General features: G+C 38.0%; 1 protein-coding gene across 2 annotated transcripts in view; it reads right to left on the bottom strand.

Annotated features, from left to right (window-relative positions):
- Positions 1 to 3,290: 3,290 nt before the first annotated feature.
- The window catches only part of LOC135690282 (uncharacterized), a 34,133-nt gene continuing 11,881 nt past the window's right edge, over positions 3,291 to 25,542 (bottom strand). Inside the window, exons 6-15 of one of the 2 annotated variants that reach the window (XM_065207791.2) lie at positions 25,367 to 25,530; positions 23,571 to 23,653; positions 19,985 to 20,056; positions 19,157 to 19,247; positions 18,164 to 18,208; positions 15,907 to 15,948; positions 15,322 to 15,395; positions 11,832 to 14,076; positions 9,100 to 9,270; positions 3,291 to 7,064 (exon numbers count right to left, since the gene is read on the bottom strand). In XM_065207791.2, coding sequence (XP_065063863.2) covers positions 6,055 to 7,064; positions 9,100 to 9,270; positions 11,832 to 14,076; positions 15,322 to 15,395; positions 15,907 to 15,948; positions 18,164 to 18,208; positions 19,157 to 19,247; positions 19,985 to 20,056; positions 23,571 to 23,653; positions 25,367 to 25,530 — 3,997 coding nt within the window. In that variant the 3' untranslated portion in view covers positions 3,291 to 6,054. The remainder of the gene's footprint in view (positions 7,065 to 9,099; positions 9,271 to 11,831; positions 14,077 to 15,321; positions 15,396 to 15,906; positions 15,949 to 18,163; positions 18,209 to 19,156; positions 19,248 to 19,984; positions 20,057 to 23,570; positions 23,654 to 25,366; positions 25,531 to 25,542) is intronic. The other variant, XM_065207789.2, reaches the window with a different exon arrangement.

Raw genomic sequence — 25,542 nt, 5'->3', positions numbered from 1 at the left:
ATTTTTTAATGCCTCTCTACCCAATTTGTTTTTATTATTACTTCTAATGGTAAAGGGGATGCAGCAGGTTGAATCTGATTGGTTAAAACCCAGGTAAGGTTCGAGGATGGTTCAGTGGTTACGTCAAGTGGGTGCAACATACGGACCCCGGTCCAAAAGTGATCCGCGTGGGTATATTCTATGGCCCTTGTTAAGGCAATAACTTTTGAATTATTTAACCCTGCACTTTGTCTTTGTAGTGCCATTATAATTTCATTATAATTTATTAGTCATACTTAACATAATTAGGCATACTTTCCCATAATTAGGGAAATTGATTTAATCTAAAAGGCCATATTTGCAGACGAAAATTTACATGGCATTCTTCGCACATCAGCTACCAGTTTCATGTGTGATGTGAATAAACTTTCTGTAAATATTTGTCTAGCATTTGCTGATAATTTTCGTTATCATCCATCTGGCCCGCCTGTGACGTAAAGCTTTGTCTGTGGCCCGGCCTAGAAATTTAGTTGGACACCCTTGGTTTAGGTCACGGGCCACAGATTCATTAGGCGGATACATATGTTGTATAGTAAGTGCAGTCCAGTTCGGCATCACAAGACTCATATGCGATTTGCTCAAGTTGTAGAAAGATACGATCTATATGTGCCTTTGCCTGTGATATAGGTTTGGGATATTCTTTATTAAATTTCATTACAATTATCTCCTTGTTATCAGCAGGCCCACCGAGAGGAGGGGGGCAAGGGGAAGCAATTGCCCATGGGCCCGTAAGCAAAGAGGGTCCTGCTGTCAAAATCACTAAAGATAATAAGTTCAAACTGTTTCTATTTGAAATATTGCGCTTTATATCAAAGTTGTAAAAATCATATATGTATTTGGAAAGTTTGACGAATATGAATCAAAAGGAAATAAATAAAATGTTATACTTTTCAGATCCATATTAAACGCATTTTGAATTCTTTTTCTGGTTAGGAAGGGGCTTAAGCGTTTTCCCTTTTCAAGGCCCGGCATGGCTCTCGGCAGCCTTGTCTTTCAGTACTTAAAAATTTCAGCAAAATAACGTTACTAAAATGTGATCACCTACCCTGTTAAAAAGCCTCGCTCAGCCCCCTTCATCTTTCACACATACCCCCTAACTCATAAACACCCTTCAACGCCCCGTGAAGTCCCCTCAAAACCCTTTCAATTTCCCCAAGTACCCAAAACCTCCTTATCCTCGTTATAACCCTCACGTTCAGTAGAACCAATGAAATCTTATTTCGTTACCCCTCAAACTACCATTATCCGACCTTCCAGCAGTTGCCAAGCATACTCCCGAACCCTTGTCAACCAACTATCCATCTCCCTTTGTATTCAGGAATTTAAATAGTTTAAAAGTAAAATGTAGCATGGCCCAGACTGTAAATGCAACGCATTGTGTTTTAAAATTTAGCTTTTATAAAATCCCTCAAGTATAACTTGTAAAAGTATTTATTTGTGTATATTTAAGCATTTATTGCTATATTCGCACAGTTCTTTATCGATTTGGATCTGCTCAGTACATATTTTATTAAAGTATGCTACAAGTAAATGAACGATGCAAAAAAAACAAACAACAACAACACCATGAAACCCCCCTTGTACCCTACAACAAGTGACTGCGAAAGCGGGGAGCGGGGTGGGGGAGGGTACAGGAGTTTTATCTCCCAATACTTTCCAAAATGTACTAAAAACATCACCATTGCTTTGGTTTTGATTTTATTTAGGCCCCCAAACGTTCAAGCCTCCTAAATCTGTATTATACTTTGCGATCCTTGCCTACAACCATTTCACCATAAAAAACTAACTAGTTATTGTTATCGCTGCCAGTGGCGTACCCAAGGGGGGGGATAGGGGGGTCCGGACCCCCCACTTTTCTAAAGTATGGTTCTCGAGATTTGTCCAAAAACGATGTAAAACTCATTGGGGGGGGAGGGGGGTAGTATACTGAATGCTTGTGTCAATAACAATTGTAAAATACTTTGCTATTCACTGTAGCTAACATGAATCAAATAATGGGGGGAAATTTTGTAAAAAGGGCGTTTCCCGCATTGGCGAGTGTTTGAAGGGCGTGGTCCAAATTTTTTTTCTCCAGGCCCCCCCACTACTACAGCCCTGGGTACGCCACTGGTACGGACTATTGTTGTCGCTGCAGCTAAAGAGACTGTAACGGCAGTTTTCTTTCTCAATTTCGATTTTCCCATTACCACCGTAGCTGTTGTAGTTCTATAGACTATTGTCCCATAAACACAATGAAAAACGATGTTTAAAGCTGTCTATTTTCAATGTTTGTCCTCTCTAAAAACAGATATCTTCCTAGGAACAACAGTTTTCCTACAATCTCAATAAATCCAAATGTATGATTAAAACATTTCAAAATTCAAAGCCATTTATTTTCGACCTTTTCTCCTCTATTCTTGATTTCAAACAAGGAAAGAAGTAAATTGACTCACCAAAAGGTAACGACTTCTAGTTTGGATTCGCTGCTCCAGACTAGGCCTAGCTTCAATGGCTGCTTTCGTATCAAACGCGTTCCCTCGCATCGTGTCATTCTCGTCCGTGTTCTCAAAACAAACAGACTTTCCCTTGCCCTTGCAATGGTTTTTGGGTATTTGATAGCTCCTTAGGGAACATGATGCCAGCGCACACTACCAACACACAGGGAGAACGCTCCCAAAAAAGCCACAAGAGGCATAATTTTTTGAATTTTTGTGAGTCTCGTAGACGTAAAAAGTATTTACTATGATTCCCTCGAGTCGTGGTTTCCCTCAGGAGACACACTGCTCTTGGGTCCTGTTTTAAAGGTGCAAAAGTGCGTAAAGGGGTTGTCCTTTCCGTGGCAAAAAGATGGTTTACGGGCCAATGTCCGTTTTAAAAACTATAGTAAATCACCTTTACTCGGGTCTTGTTTTAAATGTGCATGTATGGGAGAAGGGCTAAATGTTTATGATTTTAAGCTCTTAAATTGTCTTGTCAAAATGACGGGCTAAGGGAACACAATCGTTTTAAAATGCTACGGAATGTCACCAGGAAGGGAAAACTATTTTTTAAAGCATCTGATTGGTGTTTGATCTTGTCTTCAATACATATATACCAATGTATTAAATTTTGCAGGATCGATTTTTTTAACATGAGGTTCTTATCTTGGGGTGGTATGTGACAATAGGTGGGTCAGGGGACATTACCCTTTAAAAAGACGATAGTACATTTCCAAAAAAAAATGAAACTAATTTTTCAAGATCTTTTTTAATTTTTTTTATTTTGTTTTGAAAGTATATGTATGAGATGCAGGGTCAAAGTTTCTTATATTAATTCTTAAAGATATGTGCTCTGATTGAGCGCTGGTCTGTCTTTTGGGGTTGCCACTAAGATAAAGCCGACGACAGTGGTCTGAATTTTAGGACAGTAACTTTTAAAGTTGGTATTATTAGATGTTTTCCAAACGGAACGGTTTGAGATGCAGCAGAAAACGGGTTTCAAAGGAAGTTGTGAAATATTTATTAAGTTAATATAAAAATTTGGCTAAAATAGCAAAAAGCTTTCAACAATATACGCAAAATTAAACTAAAATTTAGGTACAGCATTTTCATTGCTCCTGGAAGTCTTATATTATCGGGGTTTCACTGAAGCTCCATAAATTATACCCTTGCAGTCAAAGTTACGGATATTGACATTTGTTCGCGATATATAAGTTTAACTATAGAGGGAAGAAAATGAATGAGGTGGGAAGGCAATGGAGTGAGGTGGGAAGGAAAGGAGGGGTGTCGAGAGAAGGAGGGGAGGTGGAAATTGAGGTGGAAATTGAGGTGGAAATTGAGGTGGAAATTGAGGTGGAAATTGAGGTGGAAATTGAGGTGGAAATTGAGGTGGAAATTGAGGTGGAAATTGAGGTGGAAATTGAGGTGGAAATTGAGGTGGAAATTGAGGTGGAAATTGAGGTGGAAATTGAGGTGGAGAGAGAGAGAGAGAGAGAGAGAGAGAGAGAGCGAGAGAGAGAGAGAGAGAGAGAGAAAGAGAGAGGGAGGAAGGGGTCAGTTAGAAATATCGATGCCGAGATGGGGAGGAAGCAGACAGACAAGGGCTGTTGTTGTTGTAAATTTATTTTAATTAGATATAAAACGATAGCTAACAATATATACATAAGTATACAATGTTAACCAATCAAAATCGAACATATCTATCAATTAATACATTAAAGTAATTATAGATACTAAGTTAAAGATTAACTTGCATTGACTGCCAAAAGCTGACAGGCACTACATTTGCAAATTGGTCTATTCCATTGTTTTATTAGATTCTTAAAACTTTTAAAATTTTCTGTGGATTTCAGATCGTCGGGTAGGCCATTCCAAATCTTTGGCCCGATTGATATAAGACTTTTGGATCAAAATGTTGTTCGATTAGGTCTAACATGAGTTATTCAGTTTTCTTAATGAATAATTTGACGAACGTAATTTAAAAATACTCTGCATAAAAGGTGGGTTTAGCTGTTTTACTGTTTTGAATATTTAAATGCACATAATTTTTTAACGGGCAACGAGCATCGTGCATCTCTCTGACTTCAGAAACAGATCGTTATACGAACTTGTATCACCATTATAGAGAAATCATAGGGCGCATTGTTGTATCTGTTCAATTTTCTGTAATGATTTAGAATATGAAAAATACCAGACCAAGGTACAATAACTGAAATTGGAATATACAAAGCTCTGAACAAGAATATTTTTCTCGTGGAAACCAATAAAAGTCTTTAATCTTTTAACAACATTTAATCGTGTTGCAGCTTTTTTGCAAAGATTCGAAATATGTGGGTCGAAATCAAGTTTGTAATCCAACGTTACTCCTAAAAGCTCCACTGTCTACTCTGACTTAATTTTTTTACCATTAATGATTTTTTGTTCTCCACTAGTATTAGCTTGTTTTTCCTAAGAATTATAGCATGAAATTTTTTAAGGGTTTGCAATCATTCCAATTTTTTCTAACTATGATAAGGCATTTCCCGTTTCTTTTTGCAAAGTATTAACAAGATCACGCATGTTTTTAGAAAAATAAGAAAGTGTATTGTCTGCATAATTATAGAGCGCTGCTTGTTTTATGAATAGAAATAAGTCATTTATGTAAAAATTGAACAGGACTGGTCCTAGCACAGAGCCCTGGGGTACACCAGACATAACCTCTTGAAAAGAGCTGTATGAATTGTTTATCCGAACACACTGTTGGCGATAAGCAAATCAAGTGGGATACAATCGAAAGCTTTCGAAAGATCCACGAAGACTGCACCAACAAGATAGCCATTGTCAAGGCTAGTCTTCCAGTCTTCTATCAAACGTGTCAAAACATGTTGGGTTGCATACGTTTGTCGATACGCAGCAATGAGGACTGAAAGCGTGTAATCTAAATGTTTAACGAATTGATTTTTTAAGACTTTTTCATATATCTTTGAAAAGGTATTGAGAACACTAACTGGGCTGAAATTTCTTTCTAATGTACGATTTGATTCCCCTTTATCTAGTGGGCAAACTGCCGCTTTCTTTGCATCGTTTGGGAAACGGAAATTTCGAATGCTACAGTTTATTGAAGTAGTCAAAGTATTTGTATATTAATTTGCAGCCAAGAATACAAGCTTCGAAATTAGGTAGGGGTTTCGAAATTAGGGGTTTCGAAAGTACTGAAAACATAATAGGGTGGGGGGGGAAGAGGGCTGGGGCTTTATTCTCGACATCAGAGTAGATCTATACTACGAACAGTAAATTTGGTTTTACAAGCCTCCACCAGCTTCTAGAAGATGAAATTGACCAAAGAATAAAATTGATGAGATTTATTCTTCTAAGAAAGATTATCACTTACCAAAACGAAAATATATATTACTGATATATATTAAAAGATATCAAGCTGTTGAGTACAGTTTTGCGATCAATTTAAATCTATTCAAGCAATGTTCTTCAGTGCCTAAGATGTCATCGATTCGTCAGATCAAGTAACGGTTTTTTACCTGAAGGCGGTACCCTGTAGACGACGCACTCACAAGAACAGCACCTACTCGAATACCATGACATCTAAGTCAACATCCTTTGATTGCCTTTGCAGTATCAAATCTACTGACTGGCTCTCAAACCTCTTTGTTAGCTCCTTGTGCTCAAAATCCGCATGCAAGTTGAACTGGTACTCATTCAATAAACTGAGCACGTTGATTACATCTCTCACAAGAATCTCCAACTCCTTTTCGTGACGCCTCCACAGCGATTTTTCAGTAAAAAACTTGCTTATAATTCCTCTTTCCCGAACGAAGGTCCTAAACCATGTCACCAATAGTTTTTCACTCTTAGCCTCGCTTTGCCAATTAAGAGCCTCACAAATGAAATTCCGCGCGCGTAAATCGTCATCGAACAGAAAAGGTGAGTTCTCGATGATGTTTACGATCTCAAATAAAACGGGTTCTTCCGCACACGCCAGTGCGATATCCTTTGCAAGGGACCACATATTATAGGAAGTCGTACGCCCCAAAATAAACCGCGCAACGGTCGAGTCTTCTTTTTTTCCAATCAACAGCAACTTTGAAAATGCGTTGTAAAACTCCCGCCGCACCAGCCATCCTAACGCTGTGTTTATTGAATCGTCGCCGATTTTCCGGTAACGGTGTTGCGGAATATCAATGAATTGTGACCGTACTCGGTTAACGACTTCATGTAAAGGGCCAATAAACTGTTCACGAATTCTTATTACCTCAAGCGGTATGTATGCATCCTCGTCATCAGGCGACAAAACATTGGACAAAATACCGTTAACTTTTGTCGTTACCTTGGAAACCTTCCTTGAAATCGTACCTGTCATCTCGTTAACTCTTTTACTTAACGGTTCCTCTTTTACGTGCGCCTGTGCAGTGCCAGCCTCTGCCGGATTAGACCCAAAACAGGGACTTGGGATTGGCCTCAGATTCCAGTCTTTATCATTACGAGGCATCGCTAGTGATTCTTCCTTAAACTTAGTGACACGCCATTTCCCCAATCTACAACCACTTTTTGGTATCCAATGGCAACAAATTCCTCCTGTAATAACGAGGCAAAGAATTGCAATAAAGTTATATCTTTGATTTAATAGAAGCGAAGCAGAAAACTTTATCAAAAAGACAGGAAAACTTTGAATATATTTCAAATACCGAACCAGCTCTTAGATCTAGGCAAAACATACAGTTGCATCTGCCTAAATATTAATGTTGGCATTTAAATCAAAGGGGATCATTTAGATATATACGATGGGATTTTAATATGTAATAATGGAAAGTTGAAAACAAAAGATAATACTCAAAAGACGCGGATATTAAGAATCCGGATAGATATCATGTTTTGCTGGATGTCATATTTGTTGGAGAGCGACCCTAGGCAACCTGCTATTTGTTGATGCAGTCAAAAACTCCCTGACGTGTATGACACGAGGTTACTCGGGCTATCGTCACCGGATTCCTCAGCTTCGCCCACAATAGTTTCTATTAACAAGCTTTGGTAAGATCCAAAATCCAAAATCTTGTTGCTTTCCACAAAAGAAACTGGCAGCAAAAGAAACGTCGAGTGTTTCGAATAACAATCAATTTGAATAACATTCTACTGGAGCATATTCAATATTCAGCTGCCCTTGCAGTCACTGGAGCATGGAGAGGTAAGATTAGACAAAGGCTCTACGAGGAATTAGGTTGGGAAAACTTGTATCAGAGAAGATGGTATCGAGGGGCACAGTTGAATGTAAATATTAGAGTTGTAGTTGTTTTAAATTGATAAAAAAATAACTTTCGTTTCACGACCTCAGATCTCAGGAGGTTGATGCAAATGAGTTTCAAGATATCGATTCAAAATGAGATTATCTTCTTCAAACCCAGGAATCAAGGAAATACATTCTTGTTATCCGTTGCTACGAATTCTTTTTGCTCCAATTAGTAAAGACGATAGGGATCACATTTTCACGATTCTGCAGTTCCTCAATTTCCAGCCTGAAGAAGCCCACACTGGATTTGTTTTGTATATATTTGATTGAAGAAAAGGAATATGTTCTCAATGCTTTAAGAATCTGCGTGTGCAATCTAGCAGTACACAACAAATGGCGCCCAACGTGGGGCATTGAGAGCAATTACAAAGTCTCGTAAAGAAAGATGTCGACGGACAGCCAGACCGATCAAGGGAGCCTAAAGAGGCTAAAGCTTATTCGTGGTGTCAATTGAGGAAAAGTTAAAAAGCTAGAAAGAGAAGCTTTCGAATTACTACGTATCTATGGAGCAGAGTCGTCCGTGGAAAAAGAAGAAATTAAAAGAAAGTTAACGATCATCGCGAAAACTTTAAGAGATAAGCAAATAGAACTAATAAGGAAATAGAACTAATGCATTCTAGTAAGAAACATGTGGAAAGTAATTACTTGTTCATCCCTCTCATATTGTTGTGCGATGATTAAAGGGACTATGTACCGACAATCAACGGCTCAGACTTTAACAATAGACTTTGCATCGCGTTTTTGATCGAGAATTAGCCGATTGGCTCCGTGACAATAGGTCTATTGTATAGTCCAACCAAAGGGAATTTAAATGGCCAGTGAAATAACTTGGAACATAGTGCCTTTAAACCCTCAAATATAAAATATATTGCAGATCAGCTACCCAAAATAACTGGACCAGAAGGAAAACTCTAACCAAATCATTTTAGGGTGGACCCACCTGCATATAACACCCCGAGGGGTGCAAGTCCAAAGGGGGCAAAGCAAACCGATGTCCTAGGGGTCAAACAAACACTGCTCTTCAAAATTGTCCGCAGTTTTTACCATAATGCACAGAAAATAGCACAATAAATGCTCTCACACTTGGATTTTAGCATAACGATTTACCGAAACAGGGACATCGAAACAAGGGGTACAAAAGAGTGTACATAGGGCAGGTGCCTCCCCAAATTTGATGAAAAATGTCCTTACTTCCCCTCCCATTTTATTAAAAAGCCCCCTTTCTTCGATCCTACTTCCGGCGTCCCTTCCCCCAAAATGCATAAACGATCAAATCTCAAGTGTTTTCATTATTCCCTATTTTTCTCCCTACGATCACGTGCTTACCGTTCAGATCGACTTTCTTCCCTTTGACAATTTTCTTAGCAATCATGTTGTCATCGTTTGGGTTTGTGATGTTCCTCATTGCATCTAAACTGTCTGTCAACTCTGATTCGCTGTGGCAATCTGTGTCGTCAGCTAGATCCCAGGTCCCTTGAGCATTGACAAGATGGACGCCTAAAATAGAAAAAACAAATTCATGAAAAGATTTTTCCCTGCGATTAATCCACACCTAATGCAAACAATTCATAGCTCAATGACAGAACTGATATTATACAAAACATAAGCCGAATTTTTGATGTTGAAACAGTAAAAATCTATACTCTCAATCGCTGATTATCACAATTTAGGCCAAGTCGTAGACGATTCAAGCTTTGGAAAATTCTCTGTTTCTTGGGATTCCTAATTACTCACTTTAGAGGAGGTCCGGCTTTCACTAACTGTAAGAAATTAGCAATTGTTTACAACTTTTCGTAATTTGATTTTGAAATTTTGATGAAACGCTGCCAATTCGAGTCATTTCTAAACATATAGGACACTTTTTGGATCTAAAATTATTCAAAACCGAGAAGCTACTAATTTTCCCCTGAAACAGGTTAGATATGTCTACATCAAACAAAAGATGAGGAGCTGTGTGGACAGAAAGAATTCGTCTTCTCTCTTGGTCACTACAACAAGGTAAGAGAATAGCAGTCGCTGATTGGTCAAAAACAAAGAACCAATCAAAACGCAATTTCTTTCTCACGTTACTTCCGATCCGCACCTGAATTTATTAATAAAATCCAACGTTTATATTCTGACGAAATATACTCAGTTCTTTAAGAAATTCCAAATACACAAACTACATAGTTTTCTTTTAATAAGAACAAATTTAGTAAGAATAGTTGGGCTGAAAACTGGTGGAATTTTGAAATTAATTGAGAGCAATTGCTAGACTTAAATTTCATTTACAGCTTCATATCTTTATTGGTCTCAGTATTCTAAAGGCTGATTTTCACGAGGCGAATTTCGCAGCGAATTAGCGGCGAATAGCTGATAAAGGCATCAAGGCATGCGCAGTTTTGATTTTTGATTTCGCAGCGAATTCGCAAGACAGTAGAAAAGAGTTCTACTTTTTCTCGGCGAAATATTTCGAAGCATCTAGTTACCAGTCAAAGCAAAATTAAATTTTCTTGATTTGTAAGAAAACAATCTTGGAACAGTCGCCATGCGTGCAGTTCTGAAAATGGGCGCCTTGAAGTTGGGTTTTGGCGGAAATTATTATATAATTTCGCAGCTAATTCGCAGTTACGTGGAAATCAAAGACAATTTCGAAGTGAATTCGCAGTGAATTCGGTGCGAAATTCGCCTCGTGGAAATCAGCCTTTAGGAAAAAAGACAAGCCCGACTTCCATGGAAAAGTTTTTTAGGTACACTGTTGGTCATCGAACTTGTATTGTATCGTGTTTGGATGTTTACATTCCGAAAAGTTTCATTGACGAAGAAAGATTGTTGTAAAAGTTTGTGCTGTTTCTCTCGAACCTTTTCAAATTTACATATTACATAATATTAAGAAAGATTTCAGAATAATTTCAGGCATAGAATCAAAAAATTTTAAGAATATTGAGGTACGAAAAGAAAATAAAAAGTGTGTATTTCAAAGCAGATGTCTCCTGGTGGGGTGATGTCAAACCTACCCTAATCACAACAACACTTAAAGTAACAGTTCTCGTCAGGAATACAATCAAAAGTTTTGAAAAACTCCTAAACAAGCAAAGAAGACAATTATGATGACTAAAATCATTATTTTGACTAATACATTTGTTATTATTGCATACGTCATCTGCAAACCATCTTACAACAGTGTAGTTTATATGTGTTTATAAAAAACGTTGACTATGATAAAGATTATGATGATGATGTTGACGATAATGAGAACAATGGTGATGATTGATGTCGACAATTGTGTTTGTGACGTTAGTGATTGGTTATTGATTGATGATTATGATGACTGATCATGATTATGATAAATTCTAGGAATTTTAGGAATACATCAACTGACCTAAGGCTACAAAAGAAAAACTCCAAAAATGGACAGAAATGCATCTCGTTTAGAGGTGCTACAATCCTTGCCAAAATAAACTGGAACACCTTCCCATTGCAGCATGCAAATAAACAAAGCAAGTCTAAAACTACCTCACAAAAATATCTCTGCCGCTTCAAAAATTTCGACCCACTCCCCCCGTACAATGTTGATTTATTTTCTCAATACTTTCATACAGCTTTCAGTGAAAATTTTTTTACCCTCAGGATCAAAACATCCTAATTGAACAACATTGTAATGGGGGGTAGGGGGGGGATTTTTCAAAAAAAGCTTCAGCTTTGCGCAAGTGTTCCAACAATTTTGGCAAGGATTGTAGGTCTTGGAATGGCCTTTCAGCTGAGTGTAAACAGGCATCTTCCTTGACCAACTTCAAAAAAATCTTGCGAAATTGTAAATAGGCGTAATTGTAAATTGTAATTACCATTTCGCCTTTCGTTATAGATATTTGTAGTAAAATTAAACTCAAGTTAAAATAGGATTTTTTTAGATTGTAAATATTGAATTGTAATTAGCATAATTTGTTTTTTATAATAATTTCTGTAAGTATTTTAAGTGGAGGGCCCCTTGAAAATCAGCATTGCTGAAGGACTACTCTCCTAAAACATTTGAAATGAAATGAAATGAAAATTACAACAATGATTTAACAGGAACTCACCTGTTAGGCAAATATAGTCGTAATTGCTTTCTGCATTCTGTTGTCCCACACCGGTACAGTTCCGAAGCACAAGTTCCATCTGTTTATACGTCACAACTTGAAATGGCTTTCTTTCACACAAATCACATGAACTGCAATCGACAGTTGGCTGTGGTGAGGCGGATCGCAATTCGTTATGACCAATATCGGTATTCTCCTGCTCAGAAACCGGTTTATCAATTAATATTCCTCTGTTCTCTGCAGTGCCATTCTCAATAAGAGTTTGTTCAAAACGGGGCTCCTGCGCAGTGACATTTTCCTCAGTCACAGCTACCTTCGCATCATCAGCAGCTTTTTTAGCAGCAGCCTCCTCCTCAAGGGCTTTTGCCTTGGCTTCACGTTCCTTCTGCAAACGTTGTCGCCTCGCCAAATATGTATCCTTCATGAGTCCTCCCTCCTTCAAAACATATTTCCTGGTTCTTCTCTCATCAAATTCTTCTGTGTCTGGTAATGAATTTTCCGCAGCCGGATCATGTTCTTCGGTTGTACTATCATCTTGTTTTTTCCCTTGTAACTGCAAAGAAATAGCAAAAACTGCTGCGTCCGGTTGTTGACTTTCCACGGTCGGATCATGTTTGTTGGTGGTATTATCATCTTGTTTGGTCCCTTGCAACAGCAAGGTTGTTGCAGCATCCTTTGCTTCCGGTATCGAATTTGACGCGTCCGGAACTTCTTTCTCAGTAGCACTTCCTTTCCGATGTGTTAACCCATCTTGCAAGTCTTTTTCTTGCTCTTTTTCCGGAAACTTACCATTCACAGAATCCATAAAGCCTTCGATACTCGAAACACTCTCACTACTGTCACTGTCATAATCACCATCAAGATCCTTCTCCTCTGATGCATTTAATGTCGTCATTAACGGCGGGTTATCGCCTGTAGGCAGTATCATTCCGACCGGATGGCCTGCAACCGGAATAAGTTCCAGTTCAGATGGACCAGAGGCTTCTGCAATGAGATCTAATACATTAGGCCCGCCATCTTTGTCATTATCCAAATAGTCTTGAAGCTCTTCGCTTATTCCTCTCTGGATCAAATCCTTAGATTTTTCTTCGTTGCCCTCCTCTAAGTTCCAGCTATCACCACCCGATTCGGCAGAATCACTTTGCTGGCAAGCAACTAAGCTATCCGCGTCTTTAAGTCGTCTAGTCCCTTCAGAATCAAAATCCTCACCTTCGTTTAAATACTTCTCAAGTTCGCCATCATCTTCCGGTTCACCTGCAAAAGCAACTTGATTATCCAACTCGTTTCCGTCTATGTCGTTAGCTAATCCCTTGTCTTGACTCACGTCTGTTTCAGTTTCAAAATTCATAGAATCCCCATTGACACATGACATCAGCTCATCCACGTGACCCGCGGAATCCCCGCTTTGGATAGGTTTCAATACAGTATCATTTTTATCAAAAAGATCATTTTCATCGTCTTTCGAAACAGAAAGATGCTCATTTTCGCTATAGCCACCTTTACTCGTGGCAGACAAGTTTATCTCAGGTAACACATCGATTATTTTCAACGAATCAACAGTATTTCCCAGGCTAGAACTTTTCTGGCGCTGATCACAGACAATGTTGTTTTCAGTGATAGGTCTTTTTTCTGACAAGCGTATCACATGTTCAAGGAGCGGTTTCGGGGGATTACCTTCGCTTTCATTGGAATCTTCTCGTTCAATTTCCTCATATGACGTAATGTTTTGTGGAACCAATATTGCATGTTCCTTCTCGGAACTAACAGCAATAGATTGTGTCATTTCTTTATTGGCAAATTCTGCCTTTTCAACTTGATTGGCACCGTCTTCGTTGCTAATCACATGGGGTTGCAATGGTGCATCGTCATGGGAGCTGAATCTGTCTCTCGAGGGTTCTTCCCCATTCAACTGGGAATTCTCTACAAAAATAGGACTTCCTTCTGCGCAAGGTATTTCCCCGGTAGTATTTCCCAGGCTATCAATATTTTTTGAGACAGAAGAAACATCATTGAAAACGAAACCGGTGTTCAGCTGTTCATCTGGTGGAGCCTCGAATTGCTGTTCCTTCGGTTTCACAGCCTCGGAACTGGGTGTTACATCACGCTTTCTGCTACCGAGGCTAATCTTCATACTCACCCTGCTTTGCAATATCGATCTTATTCGGGATTCTCCGCTTTGGCTTGGTGTCCGGTAAACCGGATTGAGATCCGGGGCGTTCGAGTTTGGAATAGGCATGATTCTTTCCTGCACAAAAAAGACTTCATACAATAATCTTTTTCTAAAGAGCAAAATTTGAAGTTGAGAACTCTAGTTTCTTAACCTATTTGGGAAATTTCGACACTGGTTGATTCTAAAGAGGTTCTTAATTACGATGTCGTCAACTTAACATTTCGAATCCCATTTTTAGTTTTACATGCTTGGGTGGACCGCCGGCCCGCGACAAGCTGAGCTAGTGGACCGCAGGCCCGCGACACGCCGAGCCAGTGGACCGCTTAGGCGGGGTCGCCAAGAAAGGCTAGTTTACTTCCATTTTATAATAACAAATAACAATAACATTAAATAAACTTTTTTAGGAGGATTGTAATATATTTCCGCAAAGTGTGGGATTTTATGACATATTCTATGTCGTAAATTGAAATTCAGAAATTTTCCAACAAAAACTTTTAGGAGAGGATTTTTGCAGCTGCAAACAGCGAAACCTGACAATTTTTCTAATCTTTTCAATGCTCGTAAATTCACTTCATTGCATTTGTGTCGAGAGGTATGCTCACGTTGTTATGCTATGTGTTTGCACACTTTTTCAAGAACAATTTCCCAAAAAAACTAGCCTGACAAGCGATCAAAATTAACGAACAAATTTAGAACAGGCCGAGGCTGACACTGAAACTGAATTTTGAAACCGCCTTGCGAAACACCCTTGGGAAATCTCATCTCAAAAGCAAGGGGTTTTCGCAATCAAGGGGTGCTTTTTGGTGACTTTTCAAACCTGTCTTCGAACGAAGGATGTCTTACTCACTTTGTTTGGAAATGGGCCTGGGCAACACGCTAAAGCACACTTACTAGCAATGGCTCTGCTAAAACCTTGAAATTTCAAGAACAAATTCAGAACAACCCAGCCTAAAGTTTTCGAAAAATTAGAACTTTCTGTGAATGAGCAATTTATTACCAGTTTTGTGAGTCGGTGAATGGATGATTTCATATACAAAGCAGAGAATGTTTAGCACGAATGCAATGGTTGTGGCACAGAAATTCTTTTCTGTGGTAATGGGTGTGATCATGGGTGTGGCTTCTAAAATTTGCCAAAAGTCTTGCCCCTGACCCGCGACCCCCGGCCTGCGACCCCCCGACCCGCGACCACCCGACCTGCGACCCTCGACCTGCGACCCAGCGACCCCCCGACCCGCGATCCCCTTCTTAAAATTTCCAGATGACAACCCTGGTTTTGCGTTATGAGACTCCATTCGATTCATTGTAGAAACCAAATCTCACCTTATCTTTGGCACCATCACAAACCTCCTCGTCATCACTGTCGTCATCAAATTTAACCCTACCAATCAGCTTTGCTACAAAAAACAAAAGCAATTACTAAAACTGCAATAAATAAAGGTAAAATTGCTGAGTTGATGTTAACTAAATTTTTTTCCTTAAATATAAATATTTCAAGATAATTTGAGCCATAGAATATTTGCCTATTCCAAGTTGCAAAACCAGTCAAATGACACAAGTGCTGTAAATCTCAATTGAATGATTGCATGATTCACCACTTATGATTTCATGATTTCTGATTCCATGATTCATGATTGCATAGCTTCTGCTTTCATGATATTTGATTAAATTATAATTTTTCTTTCTCATCGATTATTCAACATTTGGCGCTGTTTATATACCGAAAGCCCGCCGGTTCACACATGTTTAGAAAAAAAATTGAAAAACATGAATTTTATTAAATTATAAAATTAAATTATAATTGATCAGATTTTTGATTCCGTGGATCATGATTTCTGATTTAATAATTTCTGATAATGTGATTGCTAACTTCTTGCAATTTTAAAAAATGTGTGATTACGACCTTACCTTTGACATCTACCTTCCTGCGCCAAATACCGTTTTCCAGCTCTGAAAAATGAATTTGATAACATTCTAAGGCTCAAATGGTTCAAATATCCAAGCAATTCCCAACAAAAAAAAACTTGCAACGAAGCTGCTATTAAATGAATACAGTAATTATGAACAGTCAAATCTATAAATTTCTCTAACATTTTCCGCGGGCCTCTTTAGACTTTGGTTCGGTTCGTCAATTCCTCACTTGTCAAAATTTTCAGAAAACTGATTTTATCCAGTGTTGATGGGTTTTTTTGAAATTCTCTCCTTTTTAAGAACTCTTTAGAGGCAACCTTGCCTAAGAATTTGCTACGATCTTAAGACTGCGGCTGCAAAGTGTGTAAAAACTTTATTTACAAGACTTTTCTTTACATTTTGTATAAATGACCTTAATTAGCTGAACGCTATTGTCCCTGCCAACTTTAAATAAATTGTTTATATTATTATACAATCTAAAGAAGATGTGTTGGCTTATATTACGTTTAGAGACACATCCATTTGTAATGGTAGTCTATCATGTATCCTGGGTGCCACAGATAAAGTAGCTAAGACTGCTGTGCTGGCAAAAAACGAGATCCTCGTTCAAATAATTTGTTCTCTGACTAGCTTCGAACTATATTTATAATACCAAGTTATGGAGAATCTGGCACCAGTGGCGGACACTTGGGGGGGGGGCGAGGGTGGGGGGGGGGGCGACCGGCCCACAATACTTTAGAGAACAATGGTCTTTTGTTCTAAAACAATGGGAAATGTGACGTCATCTTATTAAAACAATAGGCTTGCCCCCCCCAATATTTGACCAAGTGTCCGTCACTGTCTGGCACCCTGGTATTTATGAGCCTGAATGTCTATAGGGACCCTTTGTCGTAGCCTGCTTTCTTAGTAGGGGCCCACTAAAACAAACTGTCCTTCTCTGCAAAGTTTCATACTGTTGTACCAAAGTACGACTGAAATACGATAATACCGACTATTAAGATCTTGGGCGGTGTACCCTAGTCTAAAAATAGAACAAGGGGGCAATTTTCAGATGCAGTCTTTATCCTATCATTTCCTGCGTATCAGATTGCCGTCTATTGCAATGTTTCTTGCTATTGTACCTACTTTCGGCAGAGATATCAAAATAACGTCGTTAGTGGAGTAATGCGGTAAAATACCCTAGTCTAAAAATAGCCCAAGGGGGCAATTTTCTGTGGGGGTCTATATCTTCTCTTTTTCAACGTATCAAACTGTCATATTTTGATAAGTTTAGCGCTGTAGTACTAAAGTACGACTGAGATGCAATCAACCGTCTTTATAAGTCTGGAGCAAAGAACCCCAGTCTAAAGAAAGAAAGGGGGCAATTTTCAGTTATGTTCTAAATCCTATCTTTTGTTCTGTATCAAACTGTCCCATGTTGTAAAGTTTCGTTCTACTATACCTACTTTCAGGAGAGATGTTGTAATACTGCCGTTAGGAGCTTGGGGCAAAGAGCCCCATGTCTAAAAATAGCAAAAGGGGGCAATTTTCAGTTATGTTCTATATCCTATCTTTTGTACCGCATCAAACTGCCCCATGATGCAAAGTTTCGTTCTACTAAACCTACTTTCAGGAGAGATATTGTAATAATGCCATTAGGGGCTTGGGTCAAAGAACCCCTTTCTAAAAATTGCTAAAGGGGGCAATTTTCAGTTGGCTTCCATATCCTATCTTTTTCAGCGTATCAAACTACACATTCTTGCAAATATTCATGCTGGTATCACAATTTGCACAATTGTTTGACTAACAGCCCTGACTAAGTGGTATGGTGTGTTTACTGCGAAGACCGAATCAACTGCAAACCTTGTGACGCCACTGATTCTTATGCTTTGTCACTCTCACTCATTGTTTTTAAAACCCCAAAAACAATTTTTCCTGTGCAAATTTTCAAGTTACTTCTCGCTTTATATTGTAACAACATGTAGAAGTTTCAGTTTCTTACAAAAAAACTATATGTGAAATTTCATTTTATAGGCACTTTAACAGGGACAAAATAATACATTACAATATCCATAAAAGTTATAGCAAAGACCTGTTTGAAAATCAACAGAAGCATGTAGAACTGTTCAATAAGTTCTCGCATTTTTAAATCCATAGCTTGCTGTCAAAGGATTGGGAAATTAGGCCAAGCTAGGGTTCCTCCTAAGGATACCGCCATTTTATTTACAGTGGAACCTCGGTCCAGTATCCTTTCGAAAGAATGTTTTCAACTCACCGTAAAATATCTCCAGTGGTTTGTCAGCGTCAGATAGTTTTATTTCTAAAAGAGAAAATTCCTGATAATTAAATGTAATTTAAAAAGAGTTCTTGTCATGAAGAATGCTCGTTCATTCATCTGAGCTGTTATTAAATGCTAATAGGTATTTTCACAGTTCCCAGTGCCTTTTTTATGCACAATGTTTTGGTCCCATAAAGGATTGGAGATCAAATGCAAGGGTTAAAATGCTTGACTGTCCGTCCCTAGTGTTATTAGCAACTTTCTATCGAAGGCTTAAAAAGTAGGTTGAGAAATTTCTCTGATGTTCAAAGAGCGGAACTTCCTCTCGAAGCTTCACGAGTAATACAATAACATGCTATCTGCAGGGTGTGACTCTTGGGCTACGATTCGTATGGCAGCTTCATTCCCGGGATGTAACACCAACGGCATAAATGATCTTCTTGCCCTCTCAAGGTTATTGTGGAACGCATTATAACGTGACCACATCTTCAATCTGGTTTTCTTTTGACAGGTTAAACGTGAATTGTATTTCGTAATTTAGTAAATGGAAATAAGACACGATAAATATAGGTGATTGACCTCTGACCTTTTTATGGTGACCTCTGACCTCTGACCTTATAAGTTTACCCAAGCAGGAACTTTTTTATGCATGGATTTTATACGGAATTTTTTCTTAAAATATTCAGATGTGCTTGAATAATACAACTAAAGGAAGGCAGGTTCAGTTGGGTTTGATTTGACTAATCAGTACTCTCCTTACTTAGATAGGGCTGAACTTTAACCCTTGCTCTACGAGAGCAGCTGCTGTTTTTAAAAAACGCATTGTGTTCTGCACTGATGTAAAGAGACTTACAAATATCAAAGGGAAAAACCACACGACCAATTATTTCCAGCAAGTTTCCATTTAAAGTGTTTACTAAAATAGGCCATTGGTAGCAAAAAGGAATAAGTGATAATTAATGATAAAGAAAAATATTAAATGAAGCTTACCCAATCCTGAATCTAAGAATTTCTTCACTAAAACAAACTTTCCTTTTTCCAAATTCGGTAATTTTTCCACAACTCTTGGTAATTTTGCAGCCTAGAAGTATGATATGAACAATTAAAAAAATAGATAAAATTTAGACAAATTTATTAGTTGGTATCACAAAGCCACAAATTTTGAAACGTCGACAGCAGAGGTCAAAATCCTCAGACAGAAATTGCAGTCGCACTCAGCCACAAAGTTACGATGAACTTGTTCAAGATTTACGCAGAAATGTTACGGAAAAATATTCAATATACATCTAAAAACATTGCTATTAAATATACAAAGAAATAAATGCCAGGAAAAATATAAAATTTCAACAAAAACAGTTTCAACAAGCATTGGAACAAATAAATTAAAGGCACTATGTCCTGATGCATTTCGCTGGGCATTTAAATTACCCATCGGTTGAAGTACACAATAGACCTATTATTACGTATTGAATCGGCTAATCTTTCTATTTTAAACGCCCTATTATTAACTCTCAACGGTCGACCGACGGGATAAAGGCAAGCATAATAACGCTTGTGTACGATGTTTCACATTGAGGGTCTCTTGTTCAAAGTCTTATACCAAGTTTTTGTCAGCGACTCACTACACATGGTGTCAATATTAGAAGTACGGTATTCTAGATAAAGAAGATGGATGTCTTTTTGAAAAGATACCAAAGTTCGTTTAAGGCTTAAAAGCTAGAACACGCAACAACAGCAACGATAAGCACACAACAACAACAAAAAGCAAGATAAACAACAACAGCAACAAAAACAAGGTCTAGAGCAACAGCAACATACCTCAGATACTGTTATGCTGGGTAGGGCTGGGGTTGCGATGAAATCACCGTCGTCAAGGAAAATAACGAGGACCTTTGGGTAGAGAATACGGTAATCTTAAAAATAGGAAGAGTAATGTTAGTATTTCATTTGTTGAGTAGCCATAGAAGAGAAATATATACATAACATCGAAGTACTTACACAAAAACTTACATAATTCAGCATTAAGGCTGTTACGAATGTCAAAGCGATTAACACTTGATATGTGTCATGTGATTGTCATTTGACTCTACCTGACAACACCTTTAGGGTTGCTACGCTCAATTCTGGTGAAGACAGGCTTTTAGAAAGGAAATATATAGAATAAGTTCAATTGTTGGTATGAGAAACCGAATGAGATGCGGAAGGGCAACAATTCTGGCACTCAAATACCGTATTTCCTCTAAAGAATGCCGCGGCGTTTATTATATACTCCAAATTCTGGATGCGGCGTTTGTCAGAGGGCGGCGTTTATCAGAGGGCGGCGTTCATTAAAGGAAATACGGAAAGTGGAACTGTTTTCCCTGAAACAGTCTTTTATTTCAAGCAGTCTTTGATCCTAGCAGTGAAACAGTTTCACAAATTCTGGATGCGGCGTTTGTCAGAGGGCGGCGTTTATCAGAGGGCGGCGTTCATTAAAGGAAATACGGAAAGTGGAACTGTTTTCCCTGAAACAGTCTTTTATTTCAAGCAGTCTTTGATCCTAGCAGTGAAACAGTATGTTCAAAAAATACTTCTTTCTGTAAAACGGAATTTAATTCTGGTCGTAAAACAGGGTTACCTAATTTTCGTTCCCTTTTTCGAAACAGTCAATCATTTTGATAGCAAGATAGTTTTTATAATGGCCCTGAAAGCACTGATTTCTAACATAAAATTCATTAGCTTTGTCAAAGTGGAAAATCGAGAAAACTTTTTCAAGTTCGACAAAAAGAGTTGAATTAACCCTTAAAGATACCATGTTTTAAGTTGGTCAGTGTTTCTAGAAGTGAAAGTGTTTTCTCAGACAAACTCTTTGTTTGAATCAGTCTATAATCCTGGTAGTGCAACTGCTTTTTCAAGAAATATTACTTTGTATAGCACAGTACATGATTTTGAAAATGAAACGGTTTTCCCAGAAACAATTTTTTGTTACAAGCAGTCTATTATTCTGGCAGTGAATAAGTTTTTCCTACAACCCTTCATTGCTAGAATGGATGCTTCAGTTTTACTTTGAAACAGTTTTACCCTGAAACATTTTTTCTTTCAGTCAGTCTATGCTCTAAGAAGCGAAACAGTTTTCCATAAACCCACCATTGTTTGAAAGAGTCCATCATTTTAGCAGAGAAACATCTTTACCCTGAAACACTCTTTCTTTCAGTCAGTCTATGTTCTATGTAGCGAAACAGTTTTCCCATAAACCCACCATTGTTTGAAAAAGTTCATGATTGTAGCAGAGAGACAGCTTCACCCTGAAACACTCTTTCTTTCAGTCAGTCTATGTTCTATGTAGCGAAACAGTTTTCCCATAAACCCACCATTGTTTGAAAAAGATCATGATTGTAGCAGAGAGACAGCTTTACCCTGGAACACTCTTTCTTTCAGTCAGTCTATGTTCTATGTAGCGAAACAGTTTTCCCATAAACCCACCATTGTTTGAAAAAGATCATGATTGTAGCAGAGAGACAGCTTTACCCTGAAACACTCTTTCTTTCAGTCAGTCTATGTTCTATGTAGCGAAACAGTTTTCCCATAAACCCACCATTGTTTGAAAAAGATCATGATTGTAGCAGAGAGACAGCTTTACCCTGAAACACTCTTTCTTTCAGTCAGTCTATGTTCTATGTAGCGAAACAGTTTTCCCATAAACCCACCATTGTTTGAAAAAGATCATGATTGTAGCAGAGAGACAGCTTTACCCTGAAACACTCTTTCTTTCAGTCAGTCTATGTTCTATGTAGCGAAACAGTTTTCCCATAAACCCACCATTGTTTGAAAGAGTCCATCATTTTAGCAGAGAAACAGCTCTACCCTGAAACACTCTTTCTTTCAGTCAGTCTATGTTCTATGTAGCGAAACAGTTTTCCCATAAACCCACCATTGTTTGAAAAAGTTCATGATTGTAGCAGAGAGACAGCTTTACCCTGAAACACTGTTTCTTTCAGTCAGTCTATGTTCTATGTAGCGAAACAGTTTTCCCATAAACCCACCATTGTTTGAAAAAGTTCATGATTGTAGCAGAGAGACAGCTTTACCCTGAAACACTCTTTCTCAAAGTCAGTCTATGTTCTAAGTAGCGAAACAGTTTTCCCATAAACCCACCATTGTTTGAAAAAGTTCATGATTGTAGCAGAGAGACAGCTTTACCCTGAAACACTCTTTCTCAAAGTCAGTCTATGTTCTAAGTAGCGAAACAGTTTTCCCATAAACCCACCATTGTTTGAAAAAGTTCATGATTGTAGCAGAGAGACAGCTTTACCCTGAAACACTCTTTCTTTCAGTCAGTCTATGTTCTATGTAGCGAAACAGTTTTCCCATAAACCCACCATTGTTTGAAAAAGATCATGATTGTAGCAGAGAGACAGCTTTACCCTGAAACACTCTTTCTTTCAGTCAGTCTATGTTCTATGTAGCGAAACAGTTTTCCCATAAACCCACCATTGTTTGAAAAAGTTCATGATTGTAGCAGAGAGACAGCTTTACCCTGAAACACTCTTTCTCAAAGTCAGTCTATGTTCTAAGTAGCTAAACAGCGTTTCTAGAAACAACGAAACGTGTCAGGATACAGACGACGATCGTAGTGATGTGCTTGGGCAGGCTTCGCTGTTTTGGTTTCGATCATTTTCCTATCAGTCTACATAAAACTAGAAGAATGTTAAACCAAACAATGCATCTTTAAAGTCATTGAATCATGGTTAATAGGCCTTTTCTATATGTTGTCAACGATGGATTCTGATATCACGCGAAACTGCAGGAATCACCATTTGGTTTCGGCGTGATTCCTGCAGTTTCGTGTGATATCAGCATCCATCGTTGACAACATGCTATTGATAGAAACTGTTGACTTAGTCAGTATGAGATGAGCTCATGTGACCAGTTTCAGGTCAACCAATAGCATTGCAGCACGAAAATCATGACTCAGCATATTTGGGTACCTTAGGGTATATCATATCCTTTTATGGTGACTCGATGCCTCTTACACAAAATCATAAATGCCTGACCCCTAGACGTGAAAATTATTTGTATTTGTATTTGTACTTGTATTTGTTGCTACCTAGCATTCGAAGGTAGTTTCTAGGACACTGAGAAGCTATGCTTATCGAGCAGTATCCTGGTCCTTCCTCTCGATGTGATCACACCTCGTGATTCCTTTGCTGGGAATTACAGAGAGCTGGCGACTCTCCTCACTCTGGGTGAAAATTTGGTCATGCCAGGGACTCAAACCACGGACCTTTGGGTCTGTAATGGGCGCCTCTAACAACTGAGCCATTCTCGCATAATCATGCTGAAGATTAACAATTAATATCGTCCCAACATCTGCAGATAAAAACTGCAAGGAAACAAAATATTTTGTTTTAAAATGAAAATTTACCTTGTAAAACTTCTCAATCATGAACAACTGGCAGCCATCTTCAACAAATACATGAATTGGCGCCAGTTTTCTAACCATCAAATCTATGGACAATGTTGACATTTTAAAATCGTTGAATTTAGAAGGTTCTCGAAAAACATGACAAATTAATATAACTGGTTAACAGCAAGTAAGCGACGTCCTTTGTTAAGAAATGAAAACTCATCGAAATAGAAATTTAATTCTTTGTTCCCGTAAACCAATTAATATCGCGACAAACTGTCTTTGATATGACCTAGTGGAGACCATTTATCTATAAAAAGACTGGATCGAGTTTTTATTGTCTTGAAACACTAAACTTTGAAGCACGCTCAATTTCAAAAGAAAGAGGGCCTCAAACAGAAGCGGGAAGTTACTTTCAAAAACCAACGCTTGGATGATATGGATAGGCTAGAGAAATAATGCTGTGTGTATTAGTGGCGACAAAAAGTAGGCCAAAAAGATGAACACGTTGTTAGGAGTGATTGTTTAGGCCCTCTCCTCGAGTGGTCTGTACTGGGACACTCTCTTCGGATGGCGACGCTTTTCTCACAATAGAAGCTCAATCCAGTCTTTTTTATAGGTCAGTTCTAGAAACGACGTCGACAGAAACATAACATCGTAGGCCGTTAAATATTTAGCCTCGGGGGAACGGAGTTTTCGCTACGATTATTGCAAGGTTGCGGAGACGAAGAAACGATGGTTCGTGGCTGCCATTTTCAAAATAAAGAACGATACTCGAAAAACAGAAACGATTAGAATTGATGCTACTTTATTTTGATTGTAGATAATTTGAAAAATTATAAAATCTTACACATGTCCCTTGACATTTTTCTTAAAATGAATTGAAAATTGGTGAGGGTTGAGTTAGGCATATCTATCGTGATTGCAGTAATACAGTCATGATTGCAGTTTAGACAAAAAGACCAATGGACGTCATCTTATCAAAACAGTAAGGCCATGCTTTTTTCCATCAAATCAGTGGCGGACAACAGGGAGGGTGAAGGGAAACAGTCGCCCCCACCAATATTTCGGAAGACAATGGTCCTTTGTTCTAAAACAATGGAAAAATGCGACGTTATCTTACCAAAACAATAGGTTTGCCTTACCCCCCTCAATATTTAATCAAGTGTCCGTCACTGCAGAACGGTAAATTTATTATGGTTCTATAATAATCTGAGCCACATTAAAACAAAAGTAACCCGTTGATTGAACAAAGTTCTTTCACCTGCTTTACCTCAATCAATCTGCAACATGTCGAAATAATTTGGCATATGAAGTATATTTCCTTTTTCATTTACATTTTTCATGATTTATAATTTATTTTCTTATTTTCCGTATTTACCTCTAGGGGAAATTTATATTGTATTTTCATTTCTACATTTTTCACTTTATTCTTCATTTTAATTTTTCATTTTTACTTTTCATTTTATTTAATTTTTCATTTTCATTTTTCATTATCTTTAATTTTGTTTTTTGTTTCTCATTTTATTTAATTTTGTTTTTTGTTTTTTGTTTTTCATCTTTCATTTTCATTTTTCATTATTCATTTTTACAGTTTTCATTTTATTTTTCATTTTTACTTTTTATTCAAAATTTTTAGGCATGGTAGAGAAAAACTAACCAATCTGCTAGAGAAAAACTAACCTACAGGGGGGCATGCACTTAAATACCATATAAGCCACATATCAAGTTCACAATGAAGCCATTTCAAGACATGTCACATAAAGTAAAAAATCAAAAAAAAAAATTTACTTGACGTCATAATCTATACGTACCAGTACCATCTTTATTGACAGCCCAAAGGTATGCGGCCTTTTCCCCCAGAATGCCACCCTTAGGGTGCATTGCGCGATAAACATCTTTATATGTAGCAGCTTTGGCAAGCCTTATCTCTTTTGTGTCCCCGTGAATGTCTGTTATAAGTGCACAAAACTCACTCCTAATTGGAAAG

Source organism: Rhopilema esculentum, chromosome 1 (assembly GCF_057945365.1).
Source record: "Rhopilema esculentum isolate cy_ngs chromosome 1, ASM5794536v1, whole genome shotgun sequence".
NCBI classification, from domain to species: Eukaryota; Metazoa; Cnidaria; class Scyphozoa; order Rhizostomeae; family Rhizostomatidae; genus Rhopilema; species Rhopilema esculentum.
The sequence above is the reverse complement of the archived record's forward strand: the minus strand, read 5'-3'. Positions and strand labels throughout refer to the sequence as shown.